This window comes from Aaosphaeria arxii (assembly GCF_010015735.1).
Source record: "Aaosphaeria arxii CBS 175.79 unplaced genomic scaffold BU24scaffold_1, whole genome shotgun sequence".
Classification (NCBI taxonomy): domain Eukaryota; kingdom Fungi; phylum Ascomycota; class Dothideomycetes; order Pleosporales; genus Aaosphaeria; species Aaosphaeria arxii.
Window position 1 is genome coordinate 1,652,550 of NW_022983474.1, and position 21,025 is coordinate 1,673,574.

The 21,025-nt window shown below is 47.9% G+C and overlaps 7 protein-coding genes across 7 annotated transcripts; 6 read left to right on the forward strand and 1 right to left on the reverse strand.

Moving 5' to 3' along the window:
* Window positions 1–977: 977 nt before the first annotated feature.
* On the forward strand, window positions 978–2,149 carry BU24DRAFT_456958 (uncharacterized protein; the record flags this gene model as incomplete). Its single annotated transcript, XM_033531492.1, has 5 exons — window positions 978–1,204; window positions 1,268–1,335; window positions 1,389–1,584; window positions 1,641–2,041; window positions 2,091–2,149. 5 exons carry the CDS (start codon window positions 978–980, stop codon window positions 2,147–2,149), a joined length of 951 nt encoding a protein of 316 aa, XP_033389274.1.
* Window positions 2,150–2,517: 368 nt separating this feature from the next.
* BU24DRAFT_403998 (uncharacterized protein) lies at window positions 2,518–4,174 on the reverse strand (the record flags this gene model as incomplete). The annotated part of the gene is made up of 2 exons (XM_033525614.1): window positions 2,518–2,525; window positions 2,590–4,174. 2 exons carry the CDS (start codon window positions 4,172–4,174, stop codon window positions 2,518–2,520), a joined length of 1,593 nt encoding a protein of 530 aa, XP_033389275.1.
* A 750-nt stretch (window positions 4,175–4,924) lies between these two features.
* On the forward strand, window positions 4,925–6,014 carry BU24DRAFT_416595 (uncharacterized protein). The gene is made up of 2 exons (XM_033526498.1): window positions 4,925–5,309; window positions 5,363–6,014. Exons 1-2 carry the CDS (start codon window positions 5,302–5,304, stop codon window positions 5,874–5,876), a joined length of 522 nt encoding a protein of 173 aa, XP_033389276.1. The 5' UTR covers window positions 4,925–5,301; the 3' UTR covers window positions 5,877–6,014.
* Window positions 6,015–6,839: 825 nt separating this feature from the next.
* BU24DRAFT_361508 (uncharacterized protein) lies at window positions 6,840–11,218 on the forward strand. Its single transcript, XM_033524147.1, has 5 exons — window positions 6,840–7,287; window positions 7,417–7,443; window positions 7,496–7,639; window positions 7,706–10,657; window positions 10,710–11,218. Exons 1-5 carry the CDS (start codon window positions 7,165–7,167, stop codon window positions 10,845–10,847), a joined length of 3,384 nt encoding a protein of 1,127 aa, XP_033389277.1. The 5' UTR covers window positions 6,840–7,164; the 3' UTR covers window positions 10,848–11,218.
* Window positions 11,219–11,640: 422 nt separating this feature from the next.
* BU24DRAFT_337887 (ATPase get3) lies at window positions 11,641–12,791 on the forward strand (the record flags this gene model as incomplete). The annotated part of the gene is made up of 3 exons (XM_033523107.1): window positions 11,641–12,030; window positions 12,106–12,695; window positions 12,749–12,791. The coding sequence occupies 3 exons, from the start codon at window positions 11,641–11,643 to the stop codon at window positions 12,789–12,791; spliced, it is 1,023 nt and encodes a 340-aa protein (XP_033389278.1).
* Window positions 12,792–14,002: 1,211 nt separating this feature from the next.
* Window positions 14,003–15,652, forward strand: BU24DRAFT_416599 (alpha/beta-hydrolase). The gene is made up of 4 exons (XM_033526499.1): window positions 14,003–14,555; window positions 14,691–14,856; window positions 14,909–15,239; window positions 15,293–15,652. The coding sequence occupies exons 1-4, from the start codon at window positions 14,462–14,464 to the stop codon at window positions 15,620–15,622; spliced, it is 921 nt and encodes a 306-aa protein (XP_033389279.1). The 5' UTR covers window positions 14,003–14,461; the 3' UTR covers window positions 15,623–15,652.
* A 368-nt stretch (window positions 15,653–16,020) lies between these two features.
* On the forward strand, window positions 16,021–17,323 carry BU24DRAFT_416600 (uncharacterized protein). The gene is made up of 3 exons (XM_033526500.1): window positions 16,021–16,400; window positions 16,457–16,631; window positions 16,695–17,323. The coding sequence occupies exons 1-3, from the start codon at window positions 16,298–16,300 to the stop codon at window positions 17,131–17,133; spliced, it is 717 nt and encodes a 238-aa protein (XP_033389280.1). The 5' UTR covers window positions 16,021–16,297; the 3' UTR covers window positions 17,134–17,323.
* Window positions 17,324–21,025: the final 3,702 nt, after the last annotated feature.

Below are 21,025 nucleotides of genomic sequence, written 5' to 3' on the forward strand. Positions count from 1 at the left end.
TCATGTTGTGCTCTACAGACTAAAGCCCTTTGCCCAGCCGTATGACCTACAATATAGTTATTCGCTCAAAGTAGGAGGCCATAATCTAAAACGATTTGGCTTTGCCCTAGGTCATCCAATTAGAATGGACTTTGAGAATTAGATGCCTGAATGTCGGCAGCTGCCCACGTTATTCATGCTGTGGGGGCTGGGGTTCCCCATCATCAAAGTACACTCATTTCTCTAGTATTCCAGATGAAACTGATCTCTTCCTACGTGACCCTACAGCCAGTAGATCGCCATTATTCTACTAGTATGAAGTTCCGCTACTATTTGAGTTCTGGCCACTTCAGGCTGAATCCCAATATGACCAGGCGGGCCGGACTTCAGGGAAGCAATGTCCGTGTCTGTCGCCAAGTGCGGAGTTGCTACCGTCAGTTATTTAAATGCCATATGTGCTGCATGCAGCAAGGTTATTTGATTGGCAGAGGTCGGCGCTCGCGGCAATTGGAATGCTTAACGTGTATCTCTTCAAGTCGTATACAAAGCGGACGATCGCTCCGAGCGGATGGATTACTGAGATCGAATACTCCTAACCGTGAAGATACGAGGGTTGTGCCGAAGCTGAGAAGTGTTCATAGTTTCATGAACTCTGCTCATCGTGGGCTGGATTGAATGTGGAGTCTAGGCCAGGAAAAGTCCCTGAAGACCTGCGTCTAGAATATTTGAATCACTGAACAAGTTCAGGAACCTTGTGTTCTTATATTCAAGTAGGCCCTGATCCCATTAGACCGGCACTTTGTCGATTCCAGCTGCGGGAAAAGTTCCAGCCTCTGGATTCGTGTGAGGTCTTTACTTCCATCCTCCGCTTCCCGTCTTTTTCTGCAAGTGAAGGCATCGCTTCCATTTCTTCCTATCTCTGTTCCTGACTGCCAATACAAACCTCCAGTCCTAGAAAATCTCCGCGTATTGCGTCATTCGTTACCTTGGCCTGTATCATGGGACTTTATAGCCGACGATCCCTTATCTTGGGATATACGTCCCTTGTTCTGCTATCCGCCTCTGCCAATGCGGCCATCCTGCCGTACATCACCAGAGAAGCGGAATACAACACCGAATGCAAGACATGCCCAAGGGTACTCTGCCCAAATCAGCTGTATTATGGAACTGGAGATACTTTCAATGCTACTTGTTGGACTAGGGGAACACGAATCATCGATGGAAAGTACGTCTTAGAAGTGCAAAATTCCGAAACGAGTTGTCGCGTCCACTGACACTAGCTTTCTAGTATTTGGTTGAAGAGCGAAGCAGGATGTTATGTGACACAATACGACGTGACAGAATGGGAAGGCGACTGTAAGCTCACGGAATCAATTGCTTTCTGGTTATTGAGCTAAACCCCCGAGCAGACACGAGTGATTTGGCGTATTGTGGGAAGGCGTCGGAGGAGCGCCATATAACTGAGGAGGATGCAACACTGAAGTACAAGACGGAATGCAGGATCTGCCCTGACCTCACTTGCGACAACGTCGCCTATCTTTCTGAGGACACTGACCTCACCTTGACATGCTGGACGGACCAGGGACAATTGATCATCGACGACCCGTATGCCCAATCCTGAGACATTCAGAACTTCGATGTAGAATTACTGACAGATTTAGATACCATTTCAAGACCACCAATAACTGCTATGTGGCCAGGAAAAACCTTTATTCGAAGCCAGACATCACGTACCTCGACTATTGCGGACCGATTCCCTTGCTTGAACCGGAGAAGCACTTTAACGAGAATGGCACATCCGATGTAAACAAGCGTGACGCTCTGCCCGCACCCCTCCCAGATGACATGGGTGTCCAATATCTCATCAATGTCACCGTCGGCGAAGAGTACGCGTATTGCCGGAGTTGCCCTGAGGAGACCTGCAAGAGTAAAAAGCGATATCAATTCAATCAAGAAGTTTGGCTGCAGTGCACAGAGAACTTCAATGGGACTTGGTGGAGCGAAAGTACCGATTTCTGTTGGGTCAAGAATTCTGATTTCTGGGAGAGTCCGGAGGGTGACAGTAAGTGGAATCTCCAATTCGTTCTACCCAGCTGGCTAATCCTACACAGATTACAAGTTTCCAACATGTTCATTGTTCCCCGGCGACGAGGATCTCCGCAGTCATTGAAGCGTGATGTCTAAGTTATTTTACGACCAAAAGGGGTTGCAGCTCTTGCGTTGATATGCATGAGATAAATGTTTTTGCCTATATGCGGTGTTTGTACAACTATCAATAATTATGTTATGTTGCCCGCGTGTAACATCTGTCAGACTATGATTTGCGCGACCGACTCCAAATGGTGCCTATCGGTTTGCTTCGCGCGTTGTCTAGGATTTCGAAACTTCTATGCGTGGTAGTTAACCCTGGTGCTATTCCACGTGAGGCGAGTTCGTTTTTCGACCGTCTTGTGCGGTTGTCATTCCAGGAAACGAGCCAATCCTTAATCGCAGAGCCATAAAATGCGAGGAAGAGGGAAAATGCAAGGACCCCAAGGGTCAAGGAACTGGAAATTATCCAAAACAGACGTTGAGTGGTTTCCATATCGCGAATATCCGAGAAGTTCATACCGAAGAAACTTGACACGAAAGAGAGTGGTAAGAAGATTATGGTGACAATAGTGAATACCAGTATGGCTTTCCCGTGGTCCTCAAGACGAATGTTGACCAGTTGAATGGTACGATTGATAAGGGCGTTGCTATTTTCGCGCAGATCACATAAATCGCTATATTCTCGTTTCAAGTTTTCCAGCAGCTGCGCACTTGGATCCGACAAGCGAGAGAATGCGAGCTGCCGATAGGTCGCAATCCCACTAGGGGTTATAGTGTTGGCTTCCCGGAGTCGATGGCCCTGTGGACCGCTGATTGATGAGTGCCTGTTTGGAAGAGGTCCAAGCATGTCTTGTAGTTTAGTGACTACGTCCAATTGTTGGTCCATTATCTGGATGATAATATTCAACTCTTCCTGCACCTGTAGTAAATCCATAACCAGCTTTGTACTTGGGCTTCTATGAAGGCGATATTGTAGATGCCCTAGATAGCTAGCATATCTGTCGGAAAGACAGAGCGTGATGTCTGTCCAGAAACTACGGTGAAGCATTCCCATCGCACCACTAAGAGCCGTGACGATATGAGTTGAAGATGTGTAATCCGGTTCCGTCGTGTTTAAGAACGCGTTGCGAACGTTTCGGAATGATACCTCGAGAATGCGAGCTGATAATTGCAACGGAGGCCATCGCGACTTCCAGGACTGATTGCTTGAGAAAGTAACAATGTGGCGATCATCGATAACTAGTATCCACAGCTCATCCACGTTCAGGCCGGTAGGATAATGGCCATACCATCGGCGAACTTTAAGATCTAAAGCACGGTCTGTCTGCCAGGGTTTATGTTTCGTGAACACTTGGTGCGCTTCGCGATCTGACGTGTCTTCAAGGCGATAAAAGTGCTGAAGAATGGATCTCAGCTTATGTGATGTGCTTCTACTTGATTGGTAATTTTCTCTTGGATCGACCTGAAAACGTAACGGAGGAGTTTCGTCATCTACGGTCCAATCGAGAAATGGTATGCTTAGCAGCATCGGTCGGTCTCCGCTATGTCCCTCATCGTACTCATCAGGATCCGTAAGATCCTGGACAAAAGGTGCGAAATAGCGTCCATGCTTAGAGAATCGCTCATTCTGATGGATGCAGTGCTCCAGTTGATGCAATGCTGTCAGAACATCCTGGGGATCCTTTCCCCAATCCGAGAGGGCGAGAAGACATCCGGCGAGGTAATCGGAGAATTTGCTAGAGATATGGATCCATCGACAAAGCCTCGAGTCACGGGAGTCGGAGACGGTTTTTTGAACTAAATCGCTCCGTAGGCAGTTCATCCAGCCAAATTCGTTCGCCAGCGCGCGAAGATGATGCTGTTCACTGCGATTCTTCGTGAACTCCTCCACCCGCAGGGTGTCTGATAGTCGATTTCGTTTTTCCAACGCCGGAAGTAATGTTGAAGACAAAACCTCCTTCATCTCCAACATTGGACCGATGTCATTCCGCCAGCCTTCTATGCGAACATCGTGGATCTGCAGCTGAGCAGGACTTAAGCGTCGCGTCTGCCAATACGCGTCGGAGTGCCAGTCTACCTGCGCTGGAGACCTGGCTTGTTCCATGACGAGATGATTGTGATAAAATCATCATTCGATCAAGGTGAGGATGTCGATTGAGAACGCGACGCCGAAATCTTTGTGATTAACAAAATCCAGCCACGCCTGGTAGATTGAAGCGCTTGGGTGGAGCTGAACGATTGATCGACCACACTAAACCCCATTGGGGCACTCCCCTGAAGCCTTTCGCATATAGGGATAGGTACATATAATGGGCTGCGAAGAAGAATTGCTCGAGGCTATTGAAGATCAAGTATTACTTATCGTGTTATTCTAGGATAATCGCAAGCAAGGGGAGAGAAATCTCCTCTTTGAATTAGTAGTAGCGAGTGGTAACGATTCTGGTTTCTTGGAAGTGCAGGAGTGACCATGATCAATGTATGAATTGCATCCGTGATCGAAGAGCGTACCGATTCTTAGCTTGATGATGGGTGATATAATACAGTTTTCTTTCAATGGGCTCAGCAATCGCGTTGAATTTCAAGCAATGCCTAAGTGCGGGAGTGCATATGAGGTGTCCCTTGGGACTTGACCTGTGGAAAAGGCATGGAATAGATACAGAATCCCCAAGTACCTAGAAGCAAAAGAACTTTCGAGGCCTGGAAGTTCAAAAGAGCTTGCTTGTGATATGAAGATCTTGAGATATGATCGGATGACCTTCTGAAGATGAAGTCCTTCTTGACGGTACAAAGTAAGTTGGCAATGAGTTGGACGATCTCCTGACCTAAACTACCTCACTTACCCTAATACGAGTAGCCGTTCTCCTAGCTTTATAAGTTCTTCGACACGACATATAATGTTTTGCAGACACGGTTCCGAGTAGGAGTAAAGGACTGATGAATTCAACAAAAAGCTGTGTTCATTGTTCTAATGCGTACCTTGCGTTACGAGGGTAGTGCCTGTCCACCAATCAGACCACAGCAGTTACACATGCTTGCATCGCTCGGCTCTCCGCAACCATGCCATGACGATGGAATTACTCGACTGTAGCACAGTATTTGAAGTCCTCATTCCTTTCCCTTCGTCAACATTGACAGTTGTCCTTTCTCGAAAGCATTCTGCGGCAATCAACAACCCCCAGTAAAGTGATCAACCCAAAGATTTCAATTCAACTTACCACACATCTCATCATCATGTCAAAGTATGTTTACCCATCATATACCCAAAAACAAATCGCAGGCTAAGTGAAAATAGCCATCCAGTACACCCAGCGACAGTTCATTTCCCTATCGCGTTTACCCTACTTGCTGGTTTTCTCGATACAGTTTACGCAGCTTCAGCCAACCCCCTCACGTCCAAGTTTGTGAACTCCACCATCAAAACACTTGACATTCAGCTCGCGCCGGCCACATTTCCCATACTCTCTCACTATGTAACGCTCCTCATACTCATCACGAGTGCTCCAGCAGTTGTCAGCGGAGCATTGGAGCTCATGCCAGTGATCAAAAGAGACGGATTTGGTTCGAAGAAAGCAAAGGCCGGAATACTTCATGCAGTGGTCAATGACTTGACCGTGTTCGGGGCTGCCTACAATTTCTGGACCAGAAGGCAGAAGATAGGCTTTGTGCCTAGTGAGACCAATCTTCTGATCAGCATCTTGATCGCAATTCCTGCGACCCTCTTCGCGGCATATCTGGGTGGGCAGCTGGTGTATCAATATGGAATGGGCATTGGACGCGGACAAACTAAGTCAAAGAAAGCACAGTAGATGGTCAGAGGATAACTGGGAGTGGTTTATCAGCTCGGACAGTACAGTAATGTCATCGTGGAAATCCTCATCTTTCCAGTGTTTACATGAGGCCTCACAAATCAAATCATTTTAATCACTCACAAATCGAATCATTACAACCATCTGCCTTCTCCATTCGGTAGCATTTATTATGATTGAAAAGCTCGCACACTTCTCGCTTGTACATAGGTAGGAGTTAAGTCGATTGAAAGCCTAGGGGTGTTATAGATATGACAAGGTGATGCCTACAAGAACTACGCGCCGAGATGTTCATCTGTACGGGGGAGCAATACACACCACAGCGGTCAACCTACATGCTCTAACATCTCTGCGAAAGGAACTGAAAGAATTACCTGGCACAATTAAACCCACTAATATCAACCTACTTTTCCCGACTTTGGAAGAGCAACCGCCATGCACTTCATCAGGCAAATGAACTTCGTCGCCTCAGGATAAGCAATCGGCACTTTCAAGAATTCAAGTATACAATTTAAGAAATTGGCTGACACACCAACATCCATACATCTGCGCGCTTCCCAGTATATACGTGGTTGCTGTAGAACATTATCAAAGCTACATATTTTGAGTGGCCATAGAAACTATCAGGCGTTGACGTCATAACAGAACGCATCCTGATGCGCGATACACGGGAACTAATACTCCGTACTGTGTTGAAGATGCTGCTTTGTGCAAATTAGGAATGAATTGTCTTTTAATGATGTCCTAGTTTGAGTGTGGAGTGACGATAGCAGGCCAGCAGAACGACACATGATCTGATGGCGTTCGTGCGATCGCAATGGCTTACTTTAGAGGTGAGTAGTTGATAAGTAGGTAGGTTCAATGATCTATATTTGCACACTATTTAAGGTCAAATTAGCGAATCTGAGGAATATTATGAGCAGAACAGTCTATTGTTCGAAAACTTTAATAGTGTATGCGTATTTCTCTACTTCCCTACAGGGCGTTTTGGTTTGGTGATTGTCTAAGATAGTGGCGATCCCTTTCCCCTTAGGGAGTTAGACTGATGGAACCGCCGCGGTGCGGTTACGTCCGTGCGTCAAACGCGACTTTCATCAATTCTATTCTGTCCGCGACCATCGCTCACTCCTCAACCCAGATACTACACCGTCTGCTACACGCGTTAACACCATCCGATCACACAAGTTCTCTACTGCAATAGATTCGGAAACTTTGACTGCCGCGAATTCCACCCGCGACCCTCAACCCATACCATTCTAACGCGCCGAGCACGGCCCAAACGGGCAATATGGCTCGCAAGAAGGCTGGTCACAACGATTCAGATGGCCCATCGACAGCCGACGTGTCTGCGAATGAAGATGTCGAGATGCAGGAGCAAGATGGCAAGATAAATGGTTTCAATAAGTTCACAGTGAGTCTTCACCATTTTGCGATCGATTCACGCGGTGCCGCATTCCAGCATTGCGCTCGATACCTGTCAATCGTCAAACGCCTTTAGAAGGAGCTTACAGTGCATACCAACTAACGCGCACAATTGCAGTATTTCCAAGATACCCCGGATTACACGGTATTGATCAGAATCTGCTTCTCCTTTTGCCCATCTTCTAATTTCAGATCAGGATTCTGACACAAACCCTAATACGACTGCTAGCAGCGTCGCAGGGGATAATGTGCCAACCGACGGACGGAAACGGCGATCGGAAGCGTTCAATATGCGCAAGAGCATATATGGCAAGAAACATGATCGCCTTGGTGAATCAAAGGCAAGTTGCGCGCAATCACCACACGAGCGCATTCGCGTCCACCATTCCTTGACTAACGTTGCGCAGGAAGATGATACCCTTCGCCGATTTAGATATCTGCTTGGTCTCACCGACCTGTTCCGACACTTTATCGATTCGAATCCCAATCCCCGCATCAAAGAAACCCTCGCGGAAATCGACCGACAGAACGCCGAAGATGAAGCCAAGGCCAAGAACAGCAAGCTTCGCAAGGGAGGTGCAGCCGTAGAGCGCCGCAGGAAGACTGAACAAGAGGAGGATGCTGAGCTCGTGCGTGAAGAGAAGCACGGTGGCCATCACGAGACGGTGTTCCGTGAGTCTCCTGGTTACATCAAAGGTGGCAAGATGCGTGACTACCAGGTTGCGGGCCTCAATTGGCTCATCTCTTTGCATGAGAATGGTATCTCAGGTATTCTCGCCGACGAGATGGGTCTTGGAAAAACCCTTCAAACGATCTCCTTCCTTGGTTATCTCCGTTTCATCGCCGGAATTTCTGGGCCACATTTGGTAGTCGTACCGAAGTCTACACTTGACAACTGGAAGCGCGAATTTGGCAAATGGATTCCCGATATCAACGTCCTCGTTCTGCAAGGAGCTAAGGAAGAGCGTGCTGAGCTGATCCAGGAGCGACTTGTGGATGAGAACTTTGATGTGTGCATTACAAGTTACGAAATGATTCTCCGTGAGAAGAGTCATTTAAAGAAGTTCGCATGGGAGTATATCATCATCGACGAAGCACACCGCATCAAGAACGAAACATCATCACTTGCACAAATCATTAGAGAATTCAATTCTCGAAATCGACTTCTGATTACTGGAACCCCGCTTCAGAACAATCTTCACGAATTATGGGCTCTCCTAAACTTCCTACTACCCGACGTCTTTGGTGACGCAGCTGCATTCGACGAATGGTTCTCCACGCAAGGCGAGGACTCTGACACTGTAGTACAGCAACTGCATAAAGTCCTGAGACCTTTCCTACTGCGCCGTGTCAAGAGCGATGTCGAAAAGTCACTGCTGCCCAAGAAGGAGGTCAATTTGTATATCGGCATGTCTGATATGCAGGTCAAGTGGTACAAGAAGATCCTGGAAAAAGACATCGATGCTGTCAATGGTGGTGCAGGCAACAAAGAATCCAAAACACGGCTGTTGAACATTGTCATGCAACTTCGGAAGTGTTGCAATCACCCTTACCTCTTTGAAGGAGCTGAACCCGGTCCTCCGTACACGACTGATGAGCATCTGGTCCATAACGCTGCCAAAATGGTCATGCTCGATAATCTTCTCAAGCGCATGAAAGCCCAGGGGAGCAGAGTCTTGATCTTCTCCCAGATGAGCCGTATGCTCGATATTCTGGAGGATTATTCTGTCTTTCGTAATTATCCGTACTGTCGTATCGATGGCTCAACTGCTCACGAAGATCGAATCGCAGCTATTGACGATTACAACAAGGAAGGTTCAGAGAAATTTCTATTCCTTCTGACTACTCGCGCAGGTGGCTTGGGAATCAACCTAACTTCTGCCGATATTGTTATACTTTTCGACAGTGACTGGAATCCTCAGGCTGATCTCCAAGCCATGGACAGGGCTCACCGTATCGGTCAAACCAAGCAGGTCGTAGTATTCCGATTTGTCTCCGAGAACGCAATCGAAGAAAAGGTTCTGGAACGTGCAGCACAAAAATTGCGACTCGATCAGCTAGTCATTCAACAAGGTCGCGCTCAACAGCCTGTGAAAAATGCGGCCTCCAAGGATGAGTTGCTCACCATGATTCAGCATGGAGCCGAAAAGGTTTTCCAGAGTCAGGGTGCCCTTGGAGCGATGTCAGGATCCAATGACTTCTCAGAAGATGACATCGATGCCATTCTCAAGCACGGCGAAGAGAGGACGGCAGCACTCAATGCGCGTTACGAGAAGCTTGGTTTGGACGACCTTCAGAAATTTACCTCTGACTCGGCATATGAATGGAATGGTGAGACTTTCCAGCCTCGTAAGAAAGAAATCGGACTCACTTGGATCAACCCATCCAAGCGAGAGAGGAAAGAGATTGGATATTCCATGGACAATTACTACCGGAATGCGTTGGCAACTGGTAATCGACAAGAAGCCAAAGCGCCTAGAATTCCTCGTGCTCCAAAACAGGTTGTCATACACGATTACCAGTTCTTCCCTCCACAACTTGCAGAGCTACAAGAGAAGGAGACCGCTTGGTACCGCAAAGAGAACAACATTAAAGCTCCGCTGCCCGACGGTTCGGACGAGGAATTGGAGACTCGCGAGGCTGATCAGGAGCTAGCGCAGAAAGAGATTGACAACGCAATTCCCCTCACAGACGCGGAAAAGGAAGAAAAGGAGGCCCTGATTGCCAAAGGTTTCCCAGAATGGAACAAGCGAGACTTCCAGCAATTCCTGAACGGTACCGCCAAATATGGACGCCAGAATTACGAAGGTATCTCTGAGGAAGTTGATGGCAAGGATCCCGACGAAATCGCGGAATACGCCAAAACATTCTGGAAGAAGTACAAGACCCTCGACAATTGGCAGAAGCATTTGAATGTAATCGAGGAGGGAGAAGCCCGCGTGCGCCTGGCAGAGGAGAAGAAACGACTGCTTGCGAAGAAGATTGGACAGTACCGCATGCCACTCCAAAACATGACCATCAAGTATACCGTATCGACCACGAACAAAAAGGTATATACAGAAGAGGAAGACCGGTTCCTTCTGGTGATGCTCAACAAACATGGCATTGAGGATGAACAAATTAACGAGAAGATTCGAGATGAAATTCGCCAGTCGCCGCTGTTCCGTTTCGACTGGTTTTTCCTCAGCCGTACCCCACAAGAAATCGGCCGTCGGTGTACCACCCTGATCCAGGCGGTAGTGCGAGAACTTGGTGATGGGGACGTGAAGAATGGCAAAGGCAAGCGCGCTCTAGAGGAAGATGACAGCGAGGATGAAGACGAGCTACCTGTCAAGAAGAAGGCCAAAGGCAATGTCAAAGTGAGTAACAATTGTCCCCGCCTACATGTTTCCAGACTAATGATAACCCTAGAACAAACAACTTGACACTGTCAAAGGCAAAGGGAAGGGGTCGGCCTCCGCCTCAACGTCTCGTGCAACCAGTGTAGCTTCCAACAGTAGCCCTGCTCCTTCCAGCGCTAAATCGAAAGCGAAGGGAAAGAAGAGATGAACAAGATGCAGCTCCTCTTCGTTGAGCCCTGTTGCTCATATCACTGCGTTTTCTTGTAGTGGGCTGTTTTCAGACAGGTAATTCCTTGGATGCATAAGGGATGTTTTTTGTGCCTATTATCGCGCGTCCGGAAGGGCGATCATAGGTGGTTTTTCCTAGATGTAAATGAACCGGGAATCTTTGAAGAGGCGTTTGGAGCACAATGGGCGCGAGGCATGCGAGAGTCTAGATTAGTTCCCTATTTGCCTTCTGGGTGCAGTGTCCTCGGCCGTCAATGGTGATCAGAGAAGATAGTATATTCTCCAGGATCAATTAGTGCAAAATCGAGTCAGTCTACAATAAATAGAAAGGCGACAATAATTTGAAGGGTTTGGTCCACATATGACCTCAAAATCGTGAATACTTCCTTCAAGTGCAGATTGTGGCGCATGACAGCCACATATGCGGGGATGACGCGCACGGTGATGCTTCGGTGGTCCTGCCCATGACGATCGCAAAACGCCTCGGTGCAACTTGTGCTTCGTTATCCTCCCCCACAATCAATAAAGCTCATAATCTGTTTCTGTTCGTAGTCTTTGTTACTCTCCAAGACTCGAACACTCGTTCGCTCCTCGCTCCTCGCTCCATCATTGGTTGTTGAATAGTCGTACGTCCGTCCTTCCAGAAAGTTCTCTACAACTTCGGTTGGAACTTGCCAACTTTTGTGTTCTCTATCCCGACCGCGACTGACTTGATTGTTTTATATTCGTAGGCTTGTAACACAATCTCACGTCTACTCTTACAGTCCGCAAAGATGGCGACCGCTGCTGTGATCGATGACGACGTTCTGGAGCCCACGCTCCAATCCATTCTTGATCAAAAGACCCTTCGCTGGATCTTCGTTGGAGGCAAAGGTGGTGTCGGCAAAACGACTACGTCATGCTCTCTCGCAATTCAGCTCGCAAAGCATCGCAAATCAGTCCTTCTTATCTCTACGGATCCCGCACACAATCTGAGCGATGCCTTCAACCAGAAGTTTGGCAAGGATGCGCGGTTGATCAATGGCTTTGACAACCTGAGCGCCATGGAGATTGACCCTAATGGAAGCATACAAGACCTCCTCGCTGCTGGGGGCGAGAACGCAGAGGACGCAATGGCAGGATTGGGAGGCATGGGAAACATGATGCAAGATCTAGCATTCAGCGTAAGTACATTCAGCGTAATGAGGAAGCATGCGCCTGCAGCGACACAGTCAAGATACTAATGGACGGCTTATTAGATTCCTGGTGTTGATGAAGCCATGTCCTTCGCCGAAGTCCTCAAGCAAGTCAAATCGCTTTCCTACGAAGTCATTATTTTCGATACCGCTCCCACCGGCCACACGCTTCGTTTCCTACAATTTCCTACCGTTATGGAGAAGGCACTCGCAAAGGTCTCGCAATTGTCGCGCCAATTCGGCCCTATGCTCAACTCCTTCCTTGGAGGAGGAGGACGCCTCCCCAATGGACAGAACATGGATGAGTTAATAGAGAAGATGGAGTCTCTGCGCGCCACAATCTCAGAAGTCAACGGACAATTCAAAGATGCGGATTTGACGACATTCGTCTGCGTATGCATTCCTGAGTTCTTAAGTTTATACGAGACGGAGCGTATGATCCAGGAGTTAAGCAGCTACGAGATCGACACGCATGCAATCGTTGTCAACCAGTTGCTCTTCCCTAAGCAGGACAACCCTTGTGAGCAATGCAATGCCAGGCGCAAGATGCAAAAGAAGTATCTCGAGCAGATCGAAGAACTGTATGATGAGTTCAACGTCGTCAAGATGCCACTCTTGGTAGAGGAAGTGAGAGGAAAGGAGAAATTAGAGAAGTAAGTCAACAAGGACTATGATTCTTCAGTTGCAGAACTAACCTATCCAACAGATTCAGTGAAATGCTCGTGCAGCCGTTCGTACCACCACAGTAGACTCGCCTTGCTCTGCACCAGCTGCTACTCATACCGAATATGCGGAATGACTGTATACCCAGGAGACGTCTGCTAGCCTCCAGCCCGGTCATGATTCAATATCTATAGAGCACAAGTAGCTTTTTCCAAAGCCGTGGCGTCAACCATAATCCAACATTGCAACATCCATCATTATCGATTTATCAGTGCACGTGTTCGAAGGAGCCATTGCGATTGCATCTCTTTCTCTGTGAAGCAGCAGGGTGCACGGGCACGCAACTATCTGATTATGAAAGCGATGTGTCCTACAGTCTCAACATCGTGACCAGTATATCGTGACCATCGACTTTCCGCACTTACCAATTCTGTACTTGTATTCTTTATGCGATGCGAATGTTTGAAGGAAATAGAAACGGGCACTTGAGGTTCTCAAATTTCATATGTGTATACCCATCACACCATAAAAATTGGCCAGACCAGGTCTAAGCGAATACTTCGATCGCACACAATATCATAACTGTTAACGTTCAACGCTGTGCACGTCTTCTCTCAATTCATAAAAGGTTCCAAGGTTATAGTGCACCAGAAACGAGAGGACCGACCCTGTCAGATCCTAACGCGGGGTTCATAGTCCGTGTTAAGCCCAACTTGAAGACCGCTGTGAACTTCAATTTCTCATCAGTGCCTGCCGGTTTAACTGGCCATACTTGAATCCCTCATCTTAACTTGGGAGAAGCATTGACCGGCCACTTTTCGACATCATTTTTACTTCGAATCTCATTTTCAAATAGATTGGAATCTAGAATTTCTGCATTATTGTATCTTGGAAGCCAAAGCCGTCAAGACTGATGATGTCGCATGTTGGTTACGAGCAAAGGACGAAGTCCGTAAGCATAATGGAAAGAGTCCCGGGTTTCAGCAGCACACGGCAACGAACTGTACTTTTGCGAACAGCGTGGTATCATCTGAGCCGGAGTATTTCCAGCTAAGGTTTGAGAGTACATGGAGATTTTTCTGGTAGCCGTTCATTCGCTCGCTGACTTGCTGTGCCACTGATTCCAATATCGCTGAGGCTCGACGGGAAACGAGTCTCGATACGAAAAAGATCGTCGCTGAACCTGCATTTCATGCATCGCAACTCGAAATCGCCTTCTTTCGCCTTCTCTGGACCACCTCACTCAATACAATTTGGGGGCTATGTATATACATGGGGTGTAATTTTAGTAAATGGAGCCACAAGTGTGATGTAGGATGGTAGATCGTATTGGGCGAGCCGCCATGTACCATGCACATGCACGGCCGGACGCTTGCCAACCGCCACTGTGGTCGTGTCTCTCTCACCAATGGCAAGACGAGAACTGCAATTCTCGAGATATCTCTCGAAACCACGATTCCAGACAAGGATCACGCTCATCCATGCTCCGGCAATATAACCGATTATTAGGGCATGATAAACGGAAATGGACTTTAGGGTTGGCAGGGGCCTCTCTCTATCCTCAGGTTTCGCGGGGTTTGGTGATTTTCCTATAACTGTGGACAGGCGCCGATCCGGATGGAGCTTCAGGAAATCATCGTCGCTGGTCTTCGCTCCTGAGTCCTTTGGATTGTCGAGCAGCTACGGATTTTTGGCCTGTGTTCTGCCATCTGTATTCACCACTTGTGAAGTATTTCATTTGCGCTGGCGCTGAAAGATGCTGTCATCAACCTTTGCAAGGTTGGTGTGGCTAGTAATGGGAGCCTGCTCCCTTACTACCATCGCCAGTCCAGTAGAGTTCAAAAAGCGAGGTATGTCAATGAATTCATGGTCTTGCTAATAGATTTCTTCATGGCCCCAATCACGATTAGTAGCTATTCAGAGTCTTTCAGACCATGAACTTGCCTACCTTGAAGCTCAATTCTGGCCAAGCTAACAGTCAATAGAGGTCTCTGCCGATGTCCTGGATCAATTACAGTTTTTTTCGCAATATAGTGCCGCATCATATTGCAAATCAAACAATGATAGCCCAAATACCAAAATCGAATGCGCTCAAGGCAATTGCCCAAGGGTAGAGGCTGCAGATACAAACACGATTGTGGAATTCGAAAAGTGAGTAGTAGCATACTTTCGTATCTAAGGCAAGAACTAATGTCCCTCGCAGCACCCCCAAAACCGATACGACGGGTTTCGTAGCGGTAGATACCACAAATCAACTCATCGTCATTTCCTTCCGTGGCACAGACTCAGTCCGTAACCTACTTACTGACGCTAACATTGGCACACAAGAGAGTCCACTCTGCGATGATTGTGATGCTGCCAATGGGTTCTGGGATGCCTGGGCAGAGGCCGAAGACATTGTTCTCCAAGCTGTCGCTCAAGCACGGAGCGAAAACCCAGGCTTCAAAGTCATCGCTACGGGTCACTCTCTAGGTGGCGCGATTGCAAGCTTCGGGGCCGGTGTGCTGAGAAGCCAGAATATAACCGTAGACCTCGTAGGTTACACTCGACTTCAATTGCATGCACTCTCGATCTAACAAAATGACAGTACACATACGGTGCTCCCAAGGTTGGCAAAAGGGGCCTCGCTGATTTCCTGACCGACAATACCAGAGGGCAAAACTTCCGCGTCACCCACAAGGACGACCCTATCCCTCGTCTTCCCCCGGCGCTCGTTGGTTTTCGACACCCCGAGCCAGAATTCTTTGTCTCATCTGGCAACGATGTAGAGCCCACTGCTGGTGACATCGAGCTCTTAACTGGATCAGTGAACCTGAAGGGCAACGAAGGAAACCTCCGTCTCGACCTAGATGCGCATCGCAACTACTTTGGGCCAATTTCCGCTTGTGAGGGCCAGGAGGGTCTTGAATTCAAGTGAGAATTGGGAATTTATGAGTTACTAACTTTGTGGGGGGAAAATTCTATATCTTTCACATTTACATTTGTAATAAATCGCATAGAAGACAGTAATATTCAAATGGTACTTCCAGACATATGATTGGCTCCAAGTGCAGTTCACATCACCAACGTAGCAAAGGTCTAGTTTACTTCTTCGGACAACCAGGTATTAGTTGCTATTGACTTCTAGATTCATGGACTTTCCCTGCGATCATATCGAGTCCAAATCCCCAGCTTTTTGTCAAGTCGAATCAAAATCATACTGGGACGGTGCCTTGCGTCCCTTCAGTGACAATGTTACATGGAGCATGCAGGAGCAATCGATAACAGCCACCCAATATGCATCAGCGGTAGTCGTCATTGCCGATCTCCGACCACGACAACTTCTCAACAAACAATCAGTCACTATCTACTTTCATTCTGCTTCTTCTAATACATGAGAACGAATTTACTTTCGAGAATCTAGGCCTGGCGCTGTGCAGCTAGTGGATTCGCATCGCATCCAGAATCCACATTCTTCCCGGTCGCGTTTCCCAGCCTTGTCCCCACCAAGCCGATCGCATTCGAGGAAGGCTACTTATTCCTCGTCATAACCATAGTGTACACAGATCTTGATCAATTTTCAGCACGTTCGTTGTAAAGAGAACGATTAAGCATGTCATCCTCGCGGGTTGCTATTGCTTCGTCGATTGCGGTAGCTACATCTACCTTGGCTGGAGCCCTGCTATGGGCCGATTATCGAGCCTGGAAAAATAAAGGTGAATTATTTCTTGATATCTCTTGCAACAGTCCGTACCTAATAATAAATCTATAGGCACGGGGGGCACACCATCAACTCTAGCGGGGTACTACAAGATCCAGAAATGGGGATTGTATCTGTTGTTTCACCCTCAGGATCTGCATGACCCATCATTTATACCGGATGGAGGGCCCTCATACCTATCTGAGTTTCCGGAGAGGGAATTTGAACGTCCAGGTCTCACCCGCTGGTATACATTCCACGTCCAGATTCCAGTCTCATTTATGAAATCGATCACTAATAATCAGAGCAGGGTGCTCCCCCAACGCCAACAGCGCGTCTCCCAAACACAGGGCACACAAGAAAGTCTATCGACTATCCTACCCAGTCTTGCTAACTCCGATGCCTACAAAGACTTGATCTACACTGGGCCCTCCAAAACAGAAGGCGGAACTGGAACTGCGATCTACGTTCGCCCGGAAGTACCCACGATCAACCCCAAGGCCAAGGCTATCTTCTATGAAATCGCGCATGTGCACCCTAGTGATAGCAGTCTCCATGTTTATCTCTCCCCTAGAGATGCGAGGGTGGTGGTTGAGAAGAAGTGGGGGGAACGGTTTTCGGTAGATTGGATTGCTCCGAAGAGTTGGGTGCTGGTGTATGCACCAAGGAACGCAACAGAGGTGGAAGTTATCAGGGAAATCGTGGAGGCGGGAATTAAATTTGCAGTAGAGGGTGGGAAGGAGAATTGAAGGTCGCCCTGTATTTTGTGGTGTGGCTGTTTCAAATGTTTTCTGGCGTTGTGATGCGAGTCCAATTGCCTTTCTTTGAAGATGAATGACATGGTTTGGAAAGTCTCTCATATGATTATACTGTTCTGATACAAAGAGTTCTATATAAGTGTAATGATTTTAGCCAGTAATTCACAGCAGAACTAAGAATCCAAGATGTGCTCCGCATACGATCATGAGGATAGATGTAGGTATTGTCGCGTATAGACGCCTCTGTAGTAGGGAGCATCACAGGCACGACCCGCAATCGGTGAATAGGTAGGAAAGGTAGATATTTGACTCTGTCGATAGGCCTCGGTAGGTAGGTGGATGATGCTCGAGCTCTCTCGGCAGCCCTGATCGATCTATCTATGCCCTGCCTAGTGCTTTTCCTCATACACGTGATCCCCGAATAGCCTCATCTATCCTGCTACACCACAGTATGCAACACCACAAGCCCGAGCAACATGCATCTTTGTTACCGCTGGTCCTATCCTACGACAACGCTTTCTCCTTGGAGGACGCCGAGCATTGTGTCGTTTGAGGCGAGGCTGACATGAACTTGTCTCTGAATGCGAAACACCGCACTGTTGTCCTATTCCCTTGCAAGTAGGAACAATCCTCGTCATAGCTCAGTGACGCAGTTGGATTGTGCATACTCGCCCTTCTATCATCTGGACATCTCCCAGACAGCGCCATGGTCTCCAATCTGGGGACGTCGAAACAACGAGTGTAAGGAACTGACGGGCCATTGTTGCGTTGTATTGGATGCCGCTGGAGGCTCGCGGAGTACCTCGAGGACTTCTTTTGGTGAACTTCCTCAGCAAGCGCCGTCGCAGAATCAAGGGGCCGTACTTTTCAACAGCCTTGACCCATGCACCGGCACGACGGTACTCCCCCAGATATATATATATATATATATAAGCGTATAAATTTCGAGATGAAATGCTAGGTCCTTCGACGGATATGATTCCGCTCGCATTGTGTGCCACGAGCATGTATCGTATATATAGCGTCTGGGTGTTGACGAAAAAACAAGGCGCATTGACCGCAGTCTTGGGCGAGCATGATAAACCAAGAGGACAACGGTAGGACATAGGCATCCGGAAATCAAGAGAGGAAGGGGCGACCGAACCTACTAGTCCGTGGAAGTGGTCAGCTCGCCGCGTCTGAAACTGTCCGCGTGAAGGGCCAGCCAGTCGCCTCCTGGGATCTTTTCAGGAAATCACTAGCTGTTCGTGATAGATCCTGAGCCAGTAAGGCAACAAGTACATCTCCTGATTGTTGCGTACAGCTGGCGGGCTGATCATCGGATTTTGATCTGCTGACGTTCCGAGTGTCTGGCTCGATTGGCCGCTTCCCGCACATTTTCATGTTGTTGTATGTATCAAGCCGGTGTGAACTTGCTCTGGAAAACAGAGGCTTCAATCGCGGTAGGTCAAGTATAAGGGGACGACGAGGCAGTCATTTAATGGGTGTGCAGAACTACCCAGCTAGCGTTGCTATGCCAGTTAGTCACGTACATGCGGTAATGGCAACGATCCTTACTTACATGCGAGTTTTCTGTGCACCATGATCCTCTCCCGTGTATATATAGATTCGATCCTGGCTCGTCGACATACAACAGTGGGCGGCTTTGATAGGCGGGACATCAAAGTGAAGAATCCACCCAGAGTAGAGAGAGGTAACGTATGATCGCACCCCCCACCCAGGCGACCATGGAAGGACTCCATTTTCAAGACATGATGAGGAAATAAAGTCCTGGACTGGGAGATATACCCGAAGGTCACCATTCTGTCTGGATGGATTTTCTTCTCTCACCTTTCCTCTCGTCATCGCTGGTAAAGATACTGCTTCACAGTGGGTTCGAGCGGTTGGCCAACTGATCCCCCGAGGCAGGGCTGTGGCGAGGAAAATGCACCATGAACGGCGGTGGTATATACGAGATGTTTTACCACAGGCTGGGTGAGAATCGTCTCACAGAAACAAAACAAGGTGAGGTCCCACGGCTAACGTTTTGCGATATATAGCGCATGTTTATATATAGAGACTCCACGAACAAAGAAGCGGTCTCTGTAGGTCATTGTCCGGCAAGATCTTCAACTCAATGTTAAGGTACAGAACCTCGTGAAGCTGATGATGCGCTGAAACGACTGGCTCCATGGGTAGTTTTGGCCACCCCGTTCGATATGGATACTTTCCAGTTGCGCCCTGTTGGCCGTCTGGTATGGATCTGATGTCCCGAGTACTATAGGACGAGAGCAAACCGTGGATCCAGATCATCGATTCTTTTGTAGGGATCTTTCCTGTGTGAAACAAGGTCTTCAACTTATGGATTGTGGATGCCATGCCGTCTTATATAGCAGTTTTCGGAGGCCTTCAATCGACAGCGTACCCATAGCAGGTATTGGAAAGGTCGTGGAGTATGAGTTATAAGTCCAGGATCGTGAATATGCGAATGAATTCACAAGAGCTTTGAACAGACATCGCCACGATAGAAGCTGGCAGAGTGCGGTTCTTACGGTGGATTGGTGATGCTCAGTGATGGCTCTGTAAAGTCTGGCGAGGGGTTTGTTAGAGACCATTTGCTTTACGCTTGAATTGGGGGGCAATGTGGGGAGGGGGTGGAAACCTTACTCATAACATATGTAACAACAACGGGGAGCGTTGGACACTGAGGTGGCACAATAATCCGGGGATATATTCTTCGGTTCGTCAACCGTGTGTTATGAAGGTGGCACACGTTACAGTCACAATCGCGCTGATGTATATAAGATCATGGTTAATGGCATGGGTCGTATCGGTCTGGCTTCTATCCTTTATACATGAGAACGACTGATCAGTAATGAGAGGGCGCGAGCCGTGTTTAGCGGTGTGGTCAACGTGATTCTTGCTACTACTATTTCATTTTATTTGCTACGAATGGTTGAACCTTCACTCCTGCAAGGTGAGTTGTAAAGTTACCTACCGATACTTACGCAATGATTTCTGTTGGGTGCCGCGGGATTAATCAATTGCACGGGTAGACGCACACTTGGCGGGTGGGATGCTCTTTGTTTCTTTGTTTGATCTGAACTACGCCGGCAATGACGAGATCGGCGAGGAAGTCCGCGCCCCAGTTGTGCATGAGGTGGGACCGCCATGGCGGCTTGGTACTTGCAATCAATTCCCGCGTCCATGGTAGGCTACTCGCAGTGCTGACGTTGCAAATCTCTTGACTGTGGAGATGCAGCTGCATCAAGGGAGATGATCGAGATCGGCGATTTTATAGCAACAGCGATCAGGGTCGGATAACGAATACCGAATAATTTTACATATGGCAATCCAGCAGGAACAACTTGGAGGCGTGCGGCTTTAGTGGAGACCACCAGGGGCGATGTGATCAGGCTCTCAACACACAAAGATGGGTGTTGCCGCCTGTCTTTGGAAATGCTCCTGCTACAGCGTCCTGGTAGGCTTTTGCGGTTTTGGGCGGATGATGCTGGGTTTTTTATAGGGATAGGAAATATCTTGACGATCATTTCAGGTAGAACAAGCCACTTATTTTCGTGAAAGAATGTGTACAAGAAAGACTCTCAAGCATCTTGAAGTGGGGGTTGCTGCGCTTCAGATCGACAGTATGTGTTATAGATGATCTCAATACAGCGCTCTAAGGGCGGTTTATTAGGTTAGATGTATATGACTGTCAAGGAATCGTACTAACCTGCGAATTTATATCGCGTTGCGGCTGTCGAAAGCAATGTCATAAAAGGGCTTGTATCCATCCCAATCGAGATGTTCTGCGGTCGGGTGGATTTGACAAGCTTGTAGGCCATCACAGCCTGAAAGACTACTGAGATCCACGATGGTTGGATGCCTTCGAGATAGTGCTCGG

Coding starts and splice junctions, on each gene's coding strand:
- BU24DRAFT_361508 (XM_033524147.1), top strand. CDS start 7,165: ATGGCTCGCAAGAAGGCTGGTCACAACGATTCAGATGGCCCATCGACA. Junction 7,640..7,705: donor ATCGCCTTGGTGAATCAAAG/GCAAGTTGCGCG, acceptor AACGTTGCGCAG/GAAGATGATACCCTTCGCCG. Junction 10,658..10,709: donor AGGCCAAAGGCAATGTCAAA/GTGAGTAACAAT, acceptor TGATAACCCTAG/AACAAACAACTTGACACTGT.
- BU24DRAFT_416599 (XM_033526499.1), top strand. CDS start 14,462: ATGCTGTCATCAACCTTTGCAAGGTTGGTGTGGCTAGTAATGGGAGCC. Junction 14,857..14,908: donor ACGATTGTGGAATTCGAAAA/GTGAGTAGTAGC, acceptor TGTCCCTCGCAG/CACCCCCAAAACCGATACGA. Junction 15,240..15,292: donor AGAATATAACCGTAGACCTC/GTAGGTTACACT, acceptor ACAAAATGACAG/TACACATACGGTGCTCCCAA.
- BU24DRAFT_416600 (XM_033526500.1), top strand. CDS start 16,298: ATGTCATCCTCGCGGGTTGCTATTGCTTCGTCGATTGCGGTAGCTACA. Junction 16,401..16,456: donor TCGAGCCTGGAAAAATAAAG/GTGAATTATTTC, acceptor ATAAATCTATAG/GCACGGGGGGCACACCATCA. Junction 16,632..16,694: donor CGTCCAGGTCTCACCCGCTG/GTATACATTCCA, acceptor TAATCAGAGCAG/GGTGCTCCCCCAACGCCAAC.